Source organism: Bos grunniens, chromosome 15 (genome assembly GCF_055505025.1).
Source record: "Bos grunniens cultivar Pamir isolate PY7600 chromosome 15, Bosgru_T2T1.0, whole genome shotgun sequence".
In the NCBI taxonomy this organism is placed as follows: Eukaryota; Metazoa; Chordata; class Mammalia; order Artiodactyla; family Bovidae; genus Bos; species Bos grunniens.
Window position 1 is genome coordinate 49,171,199 of NC_141179.1, and position 22,502 is coordinate 49,193,700.

Consider the following 22,502-nt stretch of genomic DNA (forward strand, 5'->3'; position numbering starts at 1 on the left):
TCAAATCCCTTATGATTATACAGTGAAAGTGACAAATAGATTCAAGGGATTAGATCTCATAGACAGGGTGCCTGAAGAACTATGGACAGAGATTCACCACATTGGACAGGAGTCATTGACCAAAACCATCCCAAGAAAAATAAATGCAAGAAGCCAAAATGGTTGTCTGAAGAGGCCTTACAAATAGCTGAGAAAAAAGAGAAGTGAAAGGCAAAGGACAAAAAGAAAGATATAACCAACTGAATGCAGAGTTCCAAAGAATAGCCAGGAGAGATAAGAAAGCTTTCTTAAGTGAACAATGAAAATAAGGAGGAAAACAATAGAATGGGAAAGAGTAAAGATATCATCAAGAGAATTAGAGATACTAAGTGAACACTTCATGCAAAGATGGGCACAATAAAGGATAGAAATGCCAAGGACCTAACAGAAGCAGAAGAGATTAAGAAGACATGGCAAGAATACACAGAAAAACAACATAAAACAAGGTCTTAATGACCCAAATAATCACAATTGTGATATTATTCACCTAGAGCTAGAATCCTGCAATGTGAAGTTGAGTGGGCCTTAGGAAGCATTACTACAAACAAACCTAGTAGAGATGATGAAATTCCAGCTGAGCTATTTAAAATCCTAAAAGATGATGTTATTAAAGTGCTGCACTCAATATGCTCCCAATTTTGGAAAACTTGACAACATTTTTGTTTGTTGAGTTGTCCACAACAGCCACAAGACTGGAAAAGGTCAGTTTTCATTCCAATCCCAAAGAAAGGAAATGCCAAAGAATGTTCAAATTATTGAACAGCTGTACTCATTTCAGATACTAGTGAGGTAATGCTCAAAATCATTCAGCTAGGCTTGAACAGTACGTTAAGTGAAAACTTCCGTATGTACCAGCTGGATTTAGAAATGGCAGAGGAACCAGAGATCAAATTGCCAACATCTGTTGGATCATAGGAAAAAGCAAGAGAATTCCAGAAAAACATCCACTGTGCTTCATTGATTTGGCTAAAGCCTTTGACTGTGTGGATCACAACAAACTGGGAAATTCTTCAAGAGATGAGAATTCCAGACCACCTTACCTGCCTCCTGAGACATCTGCATGCTGACCAAGAAGTGACATTTAGAGCCAGAGATGGAGCAATGGACTGGTTCAAAATTGGAAAATGAGTACATCAACTCTGTGTACTGTCACCTTGTTTCTTTAACTTACATGCAGTGTACATCATTTGAAATATTGAGCTGTATGAAGCACAAGCTAGAATCAAGATTGCTGGGAGAAATATCAATAACCTCAGATATGCAGATGATACCACCTTAATGGCAGAAAGTGAAGAGGGCCTAAAGAGCCTCTTGATGAAGGTGAAAGAAGAGAGTGAAAATAATTGGCCTAAAACTCAACATTCAAAAAATGAAGATGATGACATCTCGTCCCATCACTTCGTGGCAAATAGATGGAGGAACAATGGAAGCAGTGACAGATCTTATTTTCTTGGGCTCCAAGATCACTGCTGATGGTGACTGCACCCATGAAATTGAATGACAACTGCCTTCTTGGAAGAAAGCTTATGACAAACCTAGACATCTTATTAAAAAGCAGAGACATCACTTTGCTAACAAATGTCCATCTAGTCAAAGATATGGTTTTTCCAGTAGTTATGTATGGATGTGAGAGTTGGACCATTAAGAAGGCTGAGGGCCAAAGAATTGATACCTTTTAATTGTGATGTTGGAGAAGACTCTTGAGAGTCCCTTGGGCTTCAAGGAGATCAAACCAGTCCACCCTAAAGGAAATCAACCCTGAATATTCAATGAAAGAACTGATGCTGAAGCTGAAGTTTCAATACTTTGGCCACCTGACGGGAAGAACTGACTCATTGGAAAAAACCTTGATGATGGGAAAGATGGAGGGCAGGAGGAGAAGAGGATGACAGAGGGTTACATGGTTGAATGGTGTCAATGACTTGATGGACATGAGCTTGAGCAAGCTCTGGGAGATAATGGACAGGGAAGCCTGGTGTGCTCCAGTTCATGGCGTGGTAAAGAGTCAGGGATAACTTAGTGACTGAACAACAAATTGAAGATTATAAACCAGGAACATCATCTCATAAAGCTCTGAGAACTGTACCCCCTATTAGAAGTCACAGCATAGTTATATAAAATTTTTGAAACAGAGAGATGTACTTTAAGTGATGTATTATTGATAGTTTACAGTATTCACATCTGCAAGTACTATTTGGTTGGTTGTTGTGACCCCTTACAAGATCATGAATCTCATTTTCATGCTCCCATTACACAGCAACCATTAAGTTTTCCAGATTATCTATTTCATGAAGAATCCATGACCCTCAATTAGGCAATTTTCATATTAATGGCAGCTATGTGAAAGTCACTTAGTCATGTCAGACTCTTTATGAACCCATGGACTACACAGTCTATGAAATTCTCAGGCGAGAATACTGGAGTGGGTAGCCTTTCCATTCTTCAGGGACTCTTCCCAACCCAGGGATCGAATCCAGGTTTCCTACTTTGCAGGTAGATTTTTTTACCAACTGAGTTACCAGGGAAGCCCAAGTATTCCAGATTATCTATTTCATGAAGAATACATGAGCCTCAATTAGGAAATTCTCATATTAATGGCCATTATGGACATTTTAAACCTAAGAAACAGCCTGTATTTCAGTCAAGTTACATTTTTGCCCATGCCCTACACCCCTGAGCCATTAAGAATGAGTTCTCTTGCCATTGCTGCTGCTGTTTCCCTTATGTCTTAGAGATTCCCTCTCCTCTAGGTATCTTATACTACATATAAAAGAAATTTTTTAATCTTTGATTTGAAATCTTTAATTTTTAAGCACATGATAAATTTTATGTAACTCAGCTTTTATAAATATAAGCAAAAACAGTAGTTTTATTAGAAATGTAAAATGTAACAAAGAACTTTTGCCCAAATTTGCTGAGTGCACATGGATTTGAATGACCTTTCCTTCAACTCTTCCTTCACATTCTCATAAAGGACTACCAAACTTACATAAAGACAGACTGCATTGATTGGTAGATACACATATTATGCTTTTGAATGACAAGAGTTTCTACCTCTATCATCTTTAATAGGGAATTTTTCATTCTAATATATTAATCAGAGATTGTGTATTTGCTGGTCCAAGCCAACCATGCCTGATTTAGAGACAACTTAGAAAAAGAGATGCTTCCCAAGTGGTCCTAGTGGTAAAGAACCCGCCTGCCAATGCAGGGGACTTAAGAGATGAAGGTTCTATCCCTGAGTCAGGAAGATCCCCTGGAGGAGGTTATGGCAAAACACTCCAGTATTCTTGCCTGGAGAATCCCATGGACAGAGGATCCTGGTAGGTACAGTCCTTGTGGTCATATAGACTCAGATATGACGGAAGTGACTTAGCAAGTAGCCAATAGAGAAAAAACAGACTAGTAAAGCTGTTAACTGAACTATGTAATGTGGAGAGATTCATTAAATTCTGATTAAAATGCAACTTTCACACAATATAAACAAGTCTATTTTCTTTGCCCACAGGTTGGGAATGAACTAATAGTCAACACAGCAATTTATTTCCCAATTCAATTATTTTTCAGGCTTTAAAGCGTTGCCCAGCTCTGCACACAACATTTTATTGTGGTACAAGAACTGTGGTACTGTGTCTGTGGATGTCTTTCCTAAAAACAGTGATGTTTCTCTGTTGACCTATGTTTTATCCTTTACATTTAAATGAGACTGATGATATTATCCAAGATTTCTGCATAAATCAGAAAGACTCAATATGATGATTTTGGGCAAAACTAGGAAGATGGAAAGAAAGTAGAATTGAATGAGAAACTTGGGTTTGCATCAGGAGACTCAAGGATTATGTCCATTTCCAACGTTACAATCTTCATGCCTTCTGTGTTGACCCTTATAGGGATCCCAGGCCTAGAGTCTGTGCAGTGCTGGATTGGGATTCCATTTTGTGCCATGTATCTAATCGCTATGATTGGAAATTTCTTGCTTTTGATTATCATCATATCAGAACACAGCCTCCATCAGCCCATGTATATTTTCCTAGGCATGCTAGGAGTCACAGATATTGCTCTCAGCACAAGCATTGTGCCCAAGATGCTTGGAATCTTCTGGTTTCATGTAACAGAGATATATTTTGATTCTTGCTTGCTTCAAATGTGGCTCATCCACACATTTCAGTGCACAGAATCAGGCATCCTCCTAGCCATGGCCCTGGACCGCTATGTAGCCATCTGTTATCCTCTCAGACATGCTGCCATCTTCTCTCACCAGTTAGTCACTCAAATAGCAGCTATGGTAACACTCAGGGCTGCCGTTCTTGTAGCACCATGCCTAGTACTGATAAAGTTTCGATTACAATTTTACCATACAACAGTCATCTCTCATTCCTACTGTGAACATATGGCTGTTGTGAAACTGGCTGCAGAAAATATCAGGGTCAACAAAATCTATGGTTTGTTGGTGGCCTTCACTGTTGCTGGGCTTGACATTGTATTAATCACGTTGTCCTACATACAGATATTCATCACAGTTTTTCGTTTGCCTCAGAAGGAGGCTAGGTTGAAAGCATTCAACACTTGTGTCGCTCACATCTGTGTCTTCCTCCAGTTCTACTCCCTTGGTTTCTTCTCCTTTTTTGCACATAGATTTGGTTCTCACATTCCTCCTTATATTCACATCCTCTTTTCTAGCACTTATCTGCTGGTCCCTCCATTTCTTAATCCACTTGTCTATGGTGCAAAGACCAAGCAGATCCGTGTCCCTATGGTAAAAATATTTTGTTCAAAAAATTTACTGTGAGAAAAACGTTTGTGTTTACCTTTTTGTGAATAGCAACACTATTTCACAACACGATAAAACAACAAAAAGTCCTTGTTATTGAAAATGCTAAAGTTTTGTACTTAATTAATTTTTTTCAACTTGCCAGCATGTTAGCTATTAGCTATTAGGGCATGAAAGCAGTCAATAGGATTGTGGATCTTAGCTGGATAATGAGAATGAGAAACATAAAGGAGGAAAATAGTGAATATTTCTCTTTTAAATTTCTCTTTCATTTTTTTTAGTACCTGCTTGAGTGTCCTCTTGTAAATATCCAACTCTGGAAAGATTCACAAATTATGGATCTTTCAATGAATTTAGATACACCCAAGGCTTAATGTTCTGCAGTGTCCAGGTACTCAATAAATCTAGTTCTTGATTTTGTTTCTTTGTCATCTGGGTCTTCTTTAAAAAAAAAAAAAATGGAGGAAGCATATGTTACTGTTCTTATCAAAAACAAAGCAAAACAGAAATTCTATTTTTATGTTAGTAATGAGAAAATAAAGTCTGAAAATTTCAGTATATTTTCAGGGTCATTCAGGAAGTTACAGGCACAAAAAGCATGAGCAGTAAAGTGCTTGATTTTCCACAACAGTACTTTTTCTGCTGTTTTCATCATTTACTTTTTATTAATTCTTCTAATGTTATTAAAATCTTAGGTCATTATAAATACTATGCTACAGAATAACAGCATAATGGCAAATTTGACACAGCGATTAATTATATTGGGTTTATAAACTTTGTAGCCTTATATTTCTTAGCAAATAAGAGGAAAAGAGACACATGACAATGAGAGAGAAATGGCTGTAGAATGCATGAATAAATCTCTGGATTTTATAAGAAATTAAATACTTAGAGGACCAGAGTGTCAGTCTCTCACATTGTGAGAAACATCCAATCTTCATGAGAATTTTATTATCTTGACTCCCCTGGGTCCAGGTGTGGAAAGTCACACTATCTACTCTCCCAAGATCAGGGAATAAGGAAACTACAGGACAAATCATGAATGTCCTTACTCTCTCAAATGCTAAGATTGGAGCAGGAAATGGGAAAATCATGGGCAGGAGAGATGATAGTCAGTAGTAGCGGTAGAGACAAATACAACTTAGTAAGCCTTGGCAACTATTAGTAACTTAGTGAATTTTTCTTCAGCTTTAGGTTTTAACTACAATTCTGAGAAAACAGAAAAGAAATTAATTCTATATTATCTTCTCTATGAAATGGATACTAAAAATTGACCTTTAATTTATAGCCTAAAGTTTTTATCCTAATATAACAAAGGAGATTTTAGCAATTTGGGAAACTATTCCAGAACAGTTTTCAGTTAACCATAAGTAAAGTTGTACATTAGGGCAGGTAATTTGACAACACTAATTAAAATTTAAAATGTGTACAATCTTGGGTGCCAGGAAACCTCAGTTCAGTTCAGTTCAGTTCAGCTCTCAGTCATGTCAGACTCTTTGTGACCCCATGGACTTCAGCACACCAGGCTTCCCTGTAGATCACCAACTCCCGGGGCTTGCTCAAACTCATGTCCACTGAATGGGTGATGCCATCCAACCATTTCATCCTTTATCATTCCCTTCTCCTGACCCTACTCTTTCCCAGAATCAGGGTCTTTTCCAATGAGTCAATTCTTTGCATCAAGTGGCCAAAATATTGGAGTTTCAGCTTCAGCATCCGTCCTTTCAATGAATAGTCAGGACTGATTTCCTTTAGGATGGACAGGTTGAATCTCCTTGCAGTCCAAGGAACTCTCAAGAGTCTTCTCCAACACCACAGTCTAAAAACATCAGTTCTTCTGCACTCAAATTTTTTTTATGATCCAATTCTCACATCCATACATGACTATTGGAAAAACCATATTTGACTAGACAAACCTTTGTCAGCAAAGTAATGTCTCTGCTTTTTATGCTGTCTAGGTTTGTCTTAGCTTTTCTTCCAAGGAGCCAGTGTCTTTTAATTTTAGAGCTGCAGTCACCATCTGCAGTGATTTGGAGGCCAGGAAAATAAAGTCTGTCATTGTTTCCATTGTTTCTACATGTCATGAAGTGATGGAACTGGATATCATGATCTTTGTTTTTTGAATGTTGAGTTTTAAACCAGCTTTTTCACTCTCCTTTTACTTTCATCAAGAGGCTCTTTAGTTCCGTTTTGCTTTTTGCCATATGGGTGGTATTATCTGCCTTTCTGATGTTATTGATATTTCTCCAGGCAATCTTGATTCCAGCTTGTGCTTCCTCCAGCCTGGCATTTCCCATGATGTACTCTGTATATAAGTTAAATAAACAGGATGACAATGTACAGCCTTGATGTACTCCTTTCCCAATTTGGAAACAGTCATTGTTCCATGCTGGTTTTAACTGCTGCTTTTTGACCTGCATACAGATTTCTCAGGAGGCAGGCAAGGTGGTCTGGCATTCCCATCTCTTGAAGAATTTTCCACAGTTTGTTTTGATCCACACAGTCAATGGCTTTGGTGTAATCAATGAAGCCAAAGGAGATGTTTTCCTGGAACTCACTTGCTTTTTCTATGATCTAATGGACATTGGCAATTTGATCTCTGGATCCTCTGACTTTTCTAAGTCCAGCTTGAACATCTGGAAGTCTTTGATTGACGTACTGTTGAAGCCTAGCTTGGATAATTTTGAGCAGTATGTTGCTAGAGTGTGAGATGAGTACAATTGTGTGGTAGTTTGAATATTCTTTGGCATTGCCCTTCTTTGGGATTGGAATGAAAACTGCCATTTTTCAGTCCTGTGGCCATTGCTGAGTTTTCCAAATTTGCTGGCATATTGAGGGCATAATTTAACAGCATCATCTGTAAGATTTAAAATAGCTCAACTGAAATTCCATCACCTCCACTAGCTTTATTCGTAGTGATGCTTCCTAAGGCTCACTTAATTTCACACTTTGGAATGTCTGATTCTAGGTGAGTGATCACACCATCGTGGTTATCTTGGTCATGAAGGTCTATTTTGTGTAGCTCTCCTGTGTATTCTTGCCACTTCTTAATATCTTCTGATTCTGTTGGATCCATACCATTTCTGTCCTTTATTGTGCCCTTCTTTGCATGAAATGTTCCCTGGGTGTCTCTAAATTTCTTGAAGAGATATCTATCATTTCTACTTTATTTTTTTTCCCATTTATTTGCATTGATCACTGAAGAAGGCTTTCTTATCTCTCCTTGCTATTCTTTGGAACTCTGAATTCAGATGGGTATGTCTTTGCTTTTCTTCCTTGCCTTTAGCTTCTCTTCTTTTCTCAGCTGTTTGTAAGGCCTCCTCAGACAACCATTTTGCCTTTTTGCACTTTTTTCCCCCCTTGGGAATGGTCTTGATTACTGCCTCCTGTATAATGTCACAAAACTTTGTCCATAGTTCTTCAGGCACTCTTTCTATCAAATCGAATCCCTTGAATCTACTTGTCACTTCCACTGAATAATCATAAGGGCTTTGATTTAGGACACACCTGAATGGTCTAGTGGTTTTCCCACTTTCTTCCATTTAAGTCTGGATTTTGCAATAAGGAGTTCATGATCTGAGCTACAGTTCACTCCCCGTCTTGTTTTTGCTGACTCTATAGAGCTTCTTCATCTTTGGCTGCAAAGTATATCATCAATCTGACTTTCTTATTGAGCATCTGGTGATGTCCATGTCAAGTCTTCCCTTATGTTGTTGGAAAATAGCGTTTTCCATGAACAGTGCATTCTCTTGGTAAAATCTTGTTATCCTTTGTCCTACTTCATTTTGTACTCCAAGGCCAAATTTGCTTGTTATTCCAGGTATCTCTTCACTCCTACTTTTGCATGCCTGTCCTCTGTGATGAAAAGGATATCTTTTTTTTTGGTTTTAGTTCTAGAAGGTCTTGTAGGTCATAATAGAACTGTTCAACTTCAGCTTTTTTGGCATTTCTAGTTGGGGCATAGACTTGGATTACTGTGATATTGAATGGAAATGAACAGAGATCATTCTGCCATTTTTGAGATTGTACCCAAGTACTACATTTAGTGGCCATAGGACTGGAAAAGGTCAGTTTTCACTCTAATCCCAAAGAAAGGAAACGCCACAGAAGGCTCAAACTATCAGACAATTGCACTCATCTCACACACTAGTAAAGTAATGCTCAAAATTCTCCAAGCCAGGTTTCAGCAATACATGAACCATGAACTTCCAGATGTTAAAGCTGGCTTTAGAAAAGGCAGAGGAACAAGAGATCAAATTGCCAACATCCACTGGATTATCTAAAGACCAAGAGAGTTCCAGAAAAACATCTGTTACTGCCTTATTTACTATGCCAAAGGCTTTGACTGTGTGGATCACAATAAACTGTGGGAAATTCTGAAAGAGATAGGAATGCTAGACCACCTGACCTGCCTCTTGAGAAACCTGTATGCAGGTCAGGAAGCAAAAGTTAGAACTGGACGTGGAACAACAGACTGGTTCCAAGTAGGAAAAGGAGTATGTCAAGGCTGTATATTGTCACTCTGCTTATTTAAATTATATTCAGAGTACACCATGAGAAGTTCTGGACTGGAAGAAGCACAAGTTGGAATCAAGATTGCAGGGAGAAATATCAATAACCTCAGATATTCAGATGACACCACCCTTATGGCAGAAGGTGAAGAGGAACTTAAGAGCTTCTTGATGAAAGTGAAAGAGGAGAGTGAAAAAGTTGGCTTTAAGCTCAACATTCAGAAAACTAAGATCATGGCATCTGGTCCCATCACTTCATGTGAAATAGATGGGAAACAGTGGAAACAGTGGCTGACTTTATTTTTCTGGGCTCCAAAATCACTGCAGATGGTGACTGCAGCCATGAAATTAAAAGATGCTTACTCCTTGGAAGGAAAGTTATGACCAACCTAGACAGCATATTAAAAAGCAGAGACATTACTTTGCCAACAAAGGTCCATCTAGTCAAGGCTACGGTTTTTCCAGTGGTCATGTATGGACATGAGAGTTGGACTATAAAGAAAGCTAAGGGCAGAAGAAACCAGATTGACATTGTCAGAAAAAGTCTGAATTTATTCTTTAAGTAAAACATGCTAATATGCCCTCAAGATTTATGACCACTTAAAAATATTTTTTTATTTTTTAATTGAAAGATAATTGCTTTACAGAATTTTGTTGTTTTCTATCAACATATGTCCTGTCCCTCTTGTAGCTCCCTCCCATCTCCCTTCCCATCCCACTGGCACAGAACCCCTGTTTGAATTCCCTGAGACATACAGCAAATTCCCATCGGCTATCCTAAAGGTAATCAGTTCTGAATATTCATTGGAAGGACTGATGTTGAAGCTGAAGCTCCAATACTTTGGCCACCTGATGTGAAGAACTGACTCAGGAAAAGACCCTGATGCTGAGAAAGATTGAGGGCAGAAGGAGAAGGGGATGAAAGAGGATGAGATGGTTGGATGGCATCACTGACTTGGTGCACATGAGTTTGAGCAAGCTTCAGGAGTTGGTGATGGACAGGGAGGCCTGTTGTGCTGCAGTCCATGGAGTCACAAAGGGTCAGACACAACTAGGTGACTTACCAGAACAGTATTGAATCTATTTTACATATGGTAATGTAAGTTTCCATGTTACTCTAGCCATACATCTCACTCTCTCCTCCTCTCTCCCCTTGTCCATAAGTCTGTTCTCTATGCCTGTTTCTTCAATGATGCCCTGCAAATAAATTCTTCAGTACCATCTTTCTAGATTCCATATGTATGCATTCAGTTCAGTCTCTCAATCATGTCTGACTCTTTGCCACCCCATTGACTGAAACACACCAGGCCTCCCTGTCCATCACCAACTTCTGGAGCTTGCTCAAACTCATGTCCATCAAGTTGGTGATGCCATTGAACCATCTCATCCTCTGTCGTCTCCTCCCTCCCTCAATCTTTCTCAGCATCAGGGTCTTCTCAAATGAGGCAGTTCTTCACATCAGGTGGCCAAAGTATTGGAGTTTCAGCTTCAGCATCAGTTCTTCCAATCAATATTCAGGACTGATTTCCTTTAGGATGGACTGTTGGATCTCCTTGCAGTCCAAGGGATTCTCAAGAGTCTTCTCCAACACTACAGTCCAGAAGCATCAATTCTTTGGCACTCAGCTTTCTTTATGATCCAACTCTCACATCCATACATGACTATTGGAAAAAGCATAGTTTTGACTAGACAGAACTTTGTCAGCAAAGTAATGTCTCTGCTTTCTAATATGCTGTCTAGGTTTGTCTTAGCTTTTCTTCCAAGGAGCAACTGTCTTTTAATTTCAGGGCTGCAGTCACCATTTGCAGTGATTTTGGAGTACAGAAAAATAAAGTCAGACACTGTTTCCACCATTTCTCCATCTATTTTCCATGAAGTGATGGGACCGTATGCCATGATCTTTGTTTTCTGGATGTTGAGCTTTCAGCCAACTTTCTCACTCTCCTGTTTCACTTTCATCAAGAGGCTCTTTAGTTCTTCAGTTTCTGCCATTAGGGTGGTGTCATCTGCATATCTGAGTTTATTGATATTTCTCCTGGCAATCTTGATTCCAGCTTGTGCTTTATCCAGCCCAGTGTTTCTCATAATGTGTTCTGCATATAAGTTAAATAAGCAGGGTGACAAGATACAGTCTTGATGTATTCTTTTTCTTATTTGGAATCAGTCTGTTGTTCCATGTCCGGTTCTAACTGTTGCTTCCTGACCTGCATACAGATTTCTCAGGAAGCAGGTCAGGTGGTCCGGTATTGCCATCTCTTTCAGAATTTTCCACAGTTTCTTGTGATCCACACAGTCAAAGGCTTTGGCATAGTCAATAAAGCCAAGTAGATGATGTTTTTCTGGAATTATCTTGTTTTTTCAATGATCCAGCAGATGTTGGCAATTTGATCTCTGGTCCCTCTGCCTTTTCTAAAACCAGCTTGAACATCTGGAAGTTCACAATTCATGTACTGCTGAAACCTGGTTTGGAGAATTTTGAGCATTACTTTACTAGCGTGTGAGATGAGTGCAATTGTGCAGTAGTTTGAGCATTCTTTGGCATTGCTTTTATTTGACCTTTTCCAGTCCCATGGCCACTGTTGAGTTTTCCAAATTTGCTGGCACATTGAGTGCAACACTTTCACAGCATCATCTTTCAGGATTTGAAATAGCTCAACTGGAATTCCATCACCTCCACTAGCTTTGTTCTTAGTGATGCTTGCTAAAGTCCACTTGACTTCACATTCCAGGATGTCTGGCTCTAGGTGAGTGATCACACCATCATGATTATCTGGGTCATGAAGATCTTTTTTGTACAGTTCTTCTGTGTATTCTTGCCATCTCTTCTTAATATCTTCTGCTTCTGTTAGGTCCTTACCATTTCTGTTTTATTGAGCCCATCTTGGCATGAAATATTCCCTTGGCATCTCTTATTTTCTTGAGGAGATCTCCAGTCTTTCGCATTCTATTTTTTTTTTTTTCCTCAATTTTTTTGCACTGATCACTGAGGAAAGCTTTCTTATCTCTCCTTGCTGTTCTTTGGAACTCTGCATTCATATTGGTATATCTTTCCTTTTCCCCTTTGCTTTTTGCTTCTCTTCTTTTCACAGCTATTTGTAAGGCCTCCTTAGATAGCCATTTTGCTTTTTTGGATTTCTTTTTCTTGGGGATGCTCTTGATCCCTGTCTCCTGTACAATGTCACGAATCTCCATCCATAAATCATCAGGCACTCTGTCTATCAGATCTAGTCCCTTCAATCTATTTCTCACTTCTACTATATAATCACAAGGGATTTTATTCAGGTCATACCTGAATGGTTTTCCCTACTTTCTTCGATTTAGTTCTGAATTTGGTAATAAGGAGTTCATGATCTGAGCCACAGTCAGCTCCCAGTCTTGTTTTTGCTGAATGTATAGTTTCTCCATCTTTGGCTGCAAATAATATAATCAGTCTGATTTTTATGTTGATCATCTGGTGATGTCCACGTGTAGAGCTTTCTCTTGTATTGTTGGAAGAGGGTGTTTGCTATGACCAGTGTGTTCTCCTGGCAAAACTCTATTAGCCTTTGCCCTGCTTCATTCTGTACTCCAAGGCCAAATTTGCCTGTTACTCTTTGTATCTCCTGACTTCCTACTTTGCATTCCAGTCCCCTATAATGAAAAGGACATCTTTTTTGGGTGTTAGTTCTAGAAGGTCTTGTAGGTCTTCACAGAATGGTTCAACTTCAGCTTCTTCAGAATGTTGGGGGCGTAGACTTGGATTATCAAGGTATTGAATGGTTTGCCTTGGAAATGAACATAGATCATTCTGTCGATTCTAAGACTGCATCCAGTACTGCATTTCAGACTCTCTTGTTGACTATGATGGCTACTCTATTTCTTCTAAGGGATTCTTTCCCACAGGAGTAGATATAATGGTCATCTGATTTAAATTCACCCATTCCAGTCCATTTTAGTTTGCTGATTCCTAAAATATTGACGTTCACTCTTGCTATCTCCTGTTTGACGACTTCCAATTTACCTTGATTCATGGACCTAACATTCCAGGTTCCTATGAAATATTGTTCTTTACAGCATCAGGCTTTACTTCTATCACCAGTCACATATACAACTTGGTGTTGTTTTTGCTTTGGCTCCATCTCTCATTCTTTCTGGAGTTATTTCTCCACTGATCTCCAGTACCATATTGGGCACCTACTGACCTGTGGAGTTTTTCTTTCAGTATCTCTTCATTTTGCCTTTTCATACTGTTCATGAGGTTCTCAATGCAAGAATACTGAAGTGGTTTGCCATTCCCTTTTCTAGTGGGCCATGTTTTGTCAGAACTCTCCACCATTACCCATCCATCTTGGGTGGCCCTACATAGCTTGGCTCATAGTTTCATTGAGTTAGACAAGGCTGTGATCCATGTGATTAAATTGGTTAGTTTTCTGTGATTGTGGTTTACATTATAGTTATGTATGCATTAGTATACAATATTTATCTTTCTCTTTCTATGTCCACTTTTAATTCTTAGATAGAAATAAGGAATGCAAGAAGAAGAAGAAGAGAGAAATGAGAGTGATAAGTTAGGAAAAGAAAGAAATAAGGCAAGAAGGATATTAGTTTATGAGCAGAGCTTTGCTGAAAGTCCAACATTCTCTACCATCTTTTTCCTAATCTTGCCATCAGAGAAGAGACCCGTGTTCATGAATTGTGCCTTTGTTAAGCATCCTAGAGGTTTTTACAACCTGAGAGAATGTGCCATGATCTTGTTAAGAAGAAGAAGGGTATTGTGTAGAGAGGAAGCAAAAATGGTTGTAACATACGGATGACAGTATCATCCTATCACATTGGATCTTTGTAGGGACTGAACATAAAAATATATTAAGTGTCTGGCACATAATAAAAATTTATAACATGTATAAAATTTATTAAAATTTTGCCTTTATATGTATATTATTTGGGGGCTTCCCAGGTGGTGCCAGTGGCAAAAAACTCACTTGCCAATTCAGGAAACATAAGAGACACAGGTTTGATCCCTAGGTAAGGTAGATCCCCTGGGGAAGGAAATGGCAACCCACTCCATTATTCTTGCCTGGAGAATCCCATGGACAGAGGAGCCTGGTAGGGTTACAGTCCATAGGGTCACAAAGCACAGATACTCACGCATGTGATGTTTTATGGTTTCAAATTTGTTATTTGTCAACAATCACAGAGGTAAATAAGTATGACTCATCTGCATAAGAAACACTATAATCAATTTCTGCCTGGTTATATTGAGAGAAACTTCTTTGATCAGGCTTTATAAGATGGAGTCAGTCCATGCTGAAGAATGAGAGTAGTCAATACACACAGGAACAGAGCTCAAAGCAAATCACATTCTACCTGATTATCTGAGTACTTCCTCTGAATAATAAATATTTTATCTGAATAAATAAAGTCTTATATACTGAGAGAATTTATTGTGTTCAGTCAAAGTCCGAGTTAATAGTCCACCTCAATCCCATATCAACCCTGTGAATTTAAGGAAGTAGCAGAACTTTCAGAACCTTTGTGAAATCATTCCTAAATCAGCATCTCCTGATAATTATGAGGGTAATATATTACAATACAAATGCACTTCTTGCCTTTCTTTAAAAGATTACCATTGATGTTTACATTACATTCTACTATTAATAGCATTACGATCTATGCTGTGCTATGCTCAGTCATGTCCAGTTCTTTGTGACCCCATGGATGGTAACCGGCCAGGTTCCTCTGTCCATGAAATTTCCCCAGGCAAGAATACTGGAGGTGCCGCCATTTCCTTCTCCAGGGGATGTTCCTAACCCAGGAATTAAACCCTTGTCTTTTGTGCCTCCTGTATTGCAGATGGGTTCTTTACCACTAAGCCACCTGGGAAGCCCAAATAGCATATGTTAAATGATTTTCATTCAAATTTAATCACTTGTAAAGAGGACGACAATTATGAATAAATGTGAAAAAAATTAGGTATGTGTCATGCATAACGAAAAGGCCGTTAAGAATCTGTATGTTCTCCGTACAGTTCCGTCTGATCCTTTGAATGAAGGGGTGGAGGAGACTAATTTCTTCCTAATTTCTGAGGCCCCATCCTTTCAACACTGTGGCTGCTCCTTTCATAATGGCCGACCGTCTGTCATGTCTTTCTATTGCCTGACCCCCTCCTCCCTTCTTCTTCCTGCTTTATAAACCTCTTCTAGATTCAAACAAAAAGGCCCAGTTATCTCAATTTTTAGCATAGACTAGCCTTGCTAATTGGAAAGTCCATTCCTAGTCTAACATGTAGTAGTCTGTAATCAACCCCCAAATAAACAGTAGAGCTTTCTAGGCCTTGCTGTTTTCTGCTAAATATGATTTAACCCATTTTCTTTTTCAATTCCCAGAGGAATCACACTAACGCCAACAACTCTAGTAACAGTAGAGGGCAGTAACACTAGACTCAGACATACTGACAGGGATGAAGCAGTATACACAAATTTTTCACAGTTGACACATTAAAAAAAAAAAAAATATATATATATATATATATCTATCTCACCACAGTGTACAACCATAACAAAACTCTCCTCAAACTATGAGTGACACATTCTGTGACCAAACTGTGTCTCCTCATAAGTCATATATAGAAGCCTACCTCCCAGTATGATGGTCATTGGAGATGGGACCTTTGATAATTAATTAGGTTTATTTGCAAGCCATGAAATTAAAAGATGCTTACTCCTTGGAAGGAAAGTTATGACCAAACTACATAGCATATTCAAAAGCAGAGACATTACTTTGCCAACAAAGGTTCATCTAGTCAAGTCTATGGTTTTTCCTGTGGTCATGTATGGAGTTTTTCCTGTGGTCATGTATGGATGTGAGAGTTGGACTGTGAAGAAGGCTGAGCACCGAAGAATTGACGCTTCTGAACTGTGGTGTTGGAGAAGACTCTTGAGAGTCCCTTGGACAGTAAGGAGACCCAACCAGTCCATTCTGAAGGAGATCAGCCCTGGGATTTCTTTGGAAGGAATGATGCTAAAGCTGAAACTCCAGTACTTTGGCTATCTCATGCGAAGAGTTGACTCATTGGAAAAGACTCTGATGCTGGGAGGGATTGGGGGCAAGAGGAGAAGGGGACAACAGAGGATGAGGTGGCTGGATGGCATCACTGACTCGATGGACGTGAGTCTGAGAGAACTCTGGCAGTTGGTGATGGACAGGGAGACCTGGCGTGATGCAATTCATGGGGTCGCAAAGAGTCGGACACGACTGAGTGACTGATCTGATCTGATCTGATCTGATGTCATAAGGGTGAGGTCTGCATAACAGAATTAGTGACCTCATGAGAAGATAAACCAGAAAGGTTAAAGTAAAAATTTAAAAATTGCTAATACATTTTAATCAAAAATTCACAGTAGAATACATGATCAGAAACAAAAAAAAAACATAGAATTGGAAGAGGAAAAAGATGGAAATCATACAGGATAATGAAGATAAGATGCTATCACAGAAAATAGTACTATTTTACGAAAAAGACATTTTATACAAATCTTATGGTTTAAACAAATTACAAATCTAGAAAAGAGACACAAAATTGAAAAAAAAAAATAAAAGAAAAGAAACAGAGAAACATTAAAGAAAACCATGAATCGGTAGTGGCAGAGAAAAAAAAAAAAAAAAAACAAGGAAAAAAATGTAGATCTAGAGCAACCAGAAAACAAAAATGATAAAATGGCAGTACTAAGTCCTCATTTGTCAATTTTCATCATAAATAAAAGTGGATTGAATTCAATCAAGAGATGCAGCCTGGTTGGATGGACTAAAAACAGGACAGAATTATATATTACTGATGGGAAACTTAGCTCTAAAGACGGAAGTTGGCTAAAGTGAAAGGATGGAAGATGATACTCCAAAGAAATGGCAGTGTAAAGAAAGCAGCTTTTATTACACTCACATCAGACAAAATAGACTTCAAGCCAAAAAAGGTAACAAGAGCAAAAGATAGACATTATATACAGGGTAATTATATACAAGGGAAAATTCACCATAATAACATGAGTTAATAATACCTAATGTGGGAGCACCAAAATATATAAAGGAATTATTAAAAGATCTAAAGAGAAAAAACAATATCACCACATAATAGTAGAGGTCTTTATCACTTATAGCAATGGATATGTCACGTTGACAGAGAATCACAAAGACAGGAAATAATGGCCTTAAATAAAACTTTAGACCAGATGGACCTATCAGGTTTGAACAAATTATGCTCTCCAAAAGTAGCAGAACACACTCTCCTCAAGTGCATGATCAATTTTCTCAAGAATAGAACATAATTTGAGGTGCAAAATAAGGCTCCATAATTTTATGAAGATTTAAACCAACCATATCAAGCATCCTTTCTCACCATAATCATATGAAACCAGAAATAAAAATAAGCTACAAGAAAACTGGAAAAAATACTTGGAGACTAAACAACATGCTATTGAACAGCTAATCTATTAATGAAGAAGTCAAAAGAAAAATTTCAAAAATATCGGAAGATAAATGAGGCTGAAAATAAAAGTCTATGGGATGCAGCAGAAATAGTACTAAAACGGAAGTTTATAGCAACACAGGTCCACTTCAGGAAACAAGAAAGTATAAAAGATCAACAAAAAGACAATATAAAAGCTCAACAAAACTGAGAATAGATACTTTAAAAAGATAAACAAAATTAACAAACCATTAGAAAGACTCACTAAGAAAGAAAGAAAACTTAGATAAATGAAATCAGAAAGAAAAGAGGTGAAATTATAGTTGACATCACAGAAATACTATAAATCAACTATATGCCAACAAATTGACAACCTAGAAGAAATGAATCCATTTTTAGAATCATTCAATTTTAAGACTGAATCATGAAGAAACAGAAAACCTGAATAGAATGATCACTAGTAAAGAGTTAGAAATGTTAATTAAAAATCCACCCCCCCTCCCCAACAGAAGTTCAGGACCAGAGAACTTCACAGTTGAATTCTCCCAAAACATTCAAAGTCAATTTAACAGCTATCTTTCTCAAGCTCTTCTAAAATATTGAGGAGGAGAAAATGATTTCTAAATGATTTTATTATTGCCAATATTTCCCTGAAACCAAACTATGAATAGAAAAGGGCACTAAAATAAAGAAAAATTAAAAGCCAAAAACTCTGATGAATTTGAATGGAAAATACTCAGAACAAAATATTATCAAACTAAATGATACGTGGCATTAAAACATGTATAATATCATATAAGAAACGAATCGCCAGTCCAGGTTTGATGCAGGATACAGGAAGCTTGGGGCTGGTCCACTGGGATGACCCAGAGGGATGGTATGGGGAGGGAGGTGGGGCGGGGGGCAATCACGATGGGGAACACGTGTACACCAGTGGCGGATGCATGTTGATGTATGGCAAAATGAATACAATATTGTAAAGTAAATAAATAAATAAATAAAATAAAAAAAATCATATATCATGATCAAAAGGAGCCTCCTGCCTACCTCCCACTACTTATAGGTTATCACAGAGCATGGATCTGAGCTCCCTGGGTTATATAGCAGCATCCCTCTAGCTATCTAATTTACTCATGGTAGTGTATATGTCAGTGGTGGTGGTGGTTTAGTTGCTAACTCATGTCTGTCTCTTGCAACCGTATGGACTGTAGCCCATCAGTCTCCTCTGTCCATGGAATTCTCCAAGCAAGAATACTGGAGTGGGAAGCCATTCCCTTCTCCAGGGGATCCTCCTGACCCAGGGATTGAACCTGGGTCTCCTGCCCTGCAGGCAAATTCTTTACTCTCTGAGTCACCAGGGAAGCCCATTTATGTCGATATCAGTCTCTCAATTCGCCCCACCTTCCCCTTCCACCCCGTGTCCACAAGTCCATTTTCTACATCAGTGTCTCTATTCCTACCTCTCAAATAGGTTCATCAGTTCCATTTCTCCAGATTCAGAAACTAACACAACACTGTAAAGCAATTATTTTTTAATTGAAAATGAAATAATGAAAATAAATAAAAGAGAGGAACGCAAAAAAAATTAAAAAGAAGAGAATAGAAAAGAGAGATACTAGGAAATACTGGTAAACAGTGGCAATGTCTAACACAGGTGTAGAGACAATCTGCTGTCTTTTAATCAGAGTACATCCTGAGAAGAATGAATCTTCTGAACATTATGTGACATTTCAAGCTATATTTATTGTCACCTCTGTTCTATCACCCATTCAGTCAGTATTCTTCCTATGAAACTGATATATGACAATTTAATAGTCTCTACTTGCCTGGAAAATCCTATGGAAGGAGGAGCCTAGTAGGCTACAGTCCATGGGGTCACAAAGAGTGACACGACTGAGTGACTTCACATCTCTTATTTACTGATTAACCTATGTGTGTGTGCATGTTTAGTCAATTCAGTTGCATCCAACTCTTTGCAACCCTATGGACTGTAGCCCGCTAGATTCCTTTCTCCATGAGGTTCTCCAGGCAAGAATACTGGAGTGAGTTGCCATTCCCTCCTTCAGGGGATTATCCCAACCTAGAGACTGTACCCCTGTCTCCTGTGTCTCCTGCATCTCTGGTGGATTCTTTACTCACTGAGTCACCTGGGAACCTTCCTTTAATTTCTAACAGGAAAAGAGGAAATACTATGTATCAAGTTTATTAAACGTGATTTCAACATGAGGTACTATACCTGGCACAGAAAGAATATGATGCCAAAATTATGCCTTTCATCCATATCTGAAATAATTAAAATACTTATTAGGGTAGAAATATTATAGAAACAAAAGAAGCTAAATATGGAACCGTGGAGACTAGGGAAGACTGAGCAATGGAAGAGTTTTTCCCGTACAAAAAAGGCAGAAACTTTGCTGTTCTATCCAATTCCTAGCTTTCAGGAAAAAAAGTCCTGTGTTAAAGTGTTTTCAAATAAAACTACATAGGTAAAATTTTAGGCTATTAAGAATAATAATGATATGATTATTTGAATAAATCTCTAGCATATGCTAAAATTCTTATTCTTCTTGCAGAAATACTAGGAATGGGAATGCTGGGGCATTTGCTATATGTAAGGTTAATGCACTGGTCATAGCAAACACTTTCTTTCAACAACACAAGAGAAGACTCTACACATGGACATCACCAGATGGTCAACAGTAAAATCATTTTGATTACATTCTTTGCAGCCAAAGATGGAGAAGCTCTATACAGTCAGCAAAAACAAGACCAGGAGCTGATTGTGGCTCAGATCATGAGCTCCTTATTGCCAAATTCAGACTTAAATTGAAGAAAGGAGAGAAAACCACTAGACCATTCAGGTATGACCTAAATCAAATCCCTTATGATTATACAGTGGAAGTGAGAAATAGATTTAAGGGACCAGATCTGATAGATAGAGTGCCTGATGAACTATGGAATGAGGTTCGTAACATTGTACAGGAGACTGGGATCAAGACCATCCCCATGGAAAAGAAATGCAAAAAAGCAAAATGGCTGTCTGGGGAGGCCTTACAATAGCTGTGAAAAGAAGAGCAGCAAAAAGCAAAGGAGAAAAGGAAAGATATAAGCATCCGAATGCAGAGGTCCAAAGAATAGCAAGAAGAGATAAGAAAGCCTTCCTCAGTGACCAATGCAAAGAAATACAGGAAAACAACAGAATGGGAAAGACTAGAGATCTCTTCAAGAAAATTAGAGATACCAAGGGAACAATTCATGCAAAGATGGGCTCGATAAAGGACAGAAATGGTACGGACCTAACAGAAGCAGAAGATATTAAGAAGAGGTGGCAAGAAAACACAGAACAACTATACAAAAAAGATCTTCATGACAAGATACTCACCATAGTGTGATTATCTCACTTAGAGCCAGACATCCTGGAATGTGAAGTCAAGTGGGCCTTAGAAATCATCACTACGAACAAAGCTAGTGAAGGTGATGAAATTCCAGTGGAGCTATTTCAAATCATGAAAGGTGATGCTGTGAAAGTGCTGCACTCAATATGCCAGCAAATTTGGAATACTCAGCAGGGGCCACAGGACTGGAAAAGGTCAGTTTTCATTCCAATCCCAAAGAAAGGCAATGCCAAAGAAGGCTCAAACTACCATACAGTTTCACTCATCTCACACGCTAGTAAAGTAATGCTCAAAATTCTCCAAGCCAGGCTTCAGCAACACGTGAATGGTGAACTTCCAGATGTTCAAGCTGGTTTTAGAAAAGGCAGAGGAACCAGAGATCAAATTGCCAACATCTGCTGGATCATCAAAAAAGCAAAAGATTCCCAGAAAAACATCATCTATTTCTGCTTTATTGAGTATGCCAAAGCCTTTGACTGTGTGGATCACAATAAACTGTGGAAAATTCTGAAAGAGATGGGAATACCAGACCACATGACCTGTCTCTTGAGAAACCTATATGAGGATCAGGAAGCAACAGTTGGAACTGGACATGGAACAGCAGACTGGTTCCAAATAGGAAAAGGAGTACGTCAAGGCTGTATATTGTCCCCCTGCTTATTTAACTTATATGCAGAGTATATCATGAGAAACGCTGGGCTGGAAGAAGCACAAGCTGGAATAAAGATTGCCTGGAGAAATATCAATAACCTCAGATATGCGGATGACACCACCCTTACGGCAGAAAGTGAAGAGGAACTCAAAAGCCTCTTGATCAAAGAGAAAGTGGAGAGTGGAAAAGTTGGCTTAAAGCTCAACATTCAGAAAATGAAGATCATGACATCTGGTCCCATCACTTCATGGGAAATAGATGGGAAAACAATGGAAACAGTGTCAGACTTTATTTTTCTGGGCTCCAAAATCACTGCAGATGGTGATTGCAGCCATGGAATTAAAAGACGATTACTCCTTGGAAGAAAAGTTATGACCAACCTAGATAGCATATTGAAAAGCAGAGACACTACTTTGCCAACAAAGGTCCATCTAGTCAAGGTTATGGTTTTTCCAGTGGTCATGTATGGTTGTGAGAGTTGGACTGTGAAGAAAGCTGAGTGCTGAAGAATTGATGCTTTTGAACTGTGGTGTTGGAGAAGACTCTTTGAGAGTCCCTTGGACTGCAAGGAGATCCAACCAGTCCATTCTAAAGGAGATTGGTCCTCGGTGTTCTTTGGAAGGAATGATGCTAAAGCTGTAACTCCAGTACTTTGGCCACCTCATGTGAAGAGTTGACTCATTGGAAAAGACTC

The 22,502-nt window shown here is 38.6% G+C and overlaps 1 protein-coding gene across 1 annotated transcript; it reads left to right on the plus strand.

Annotated features, from left to right (window-relative positions):
* The first annotated feature begins 3,877 nt into the window (after positions 1-3,877).
* Positions 3,878-4,828, plus strand: LOC147358011 (olfactory receptor 52A1-like). Its single transcript, XM_086342018.1, has one exon. It carries the CDS (start codon positions 3,878-3,880, stop codon positions 4,826-4,828), a length of 951 nt encoding a protein of 316 aa, XP_086198144.1.
* Positions 4,829-22,502: the final 17,674 nt, after the last annotated feature.

Bases quoted from the DNA above. Each gene is read 5' to 3' on its own strand.
- LOC147358011 (XM_086342018.1), top strand. From the start codon at position 3,878: ATGTCCATTTCCAACGTTACAATCTTCATGCCTTCTGTGTTGACCCTT.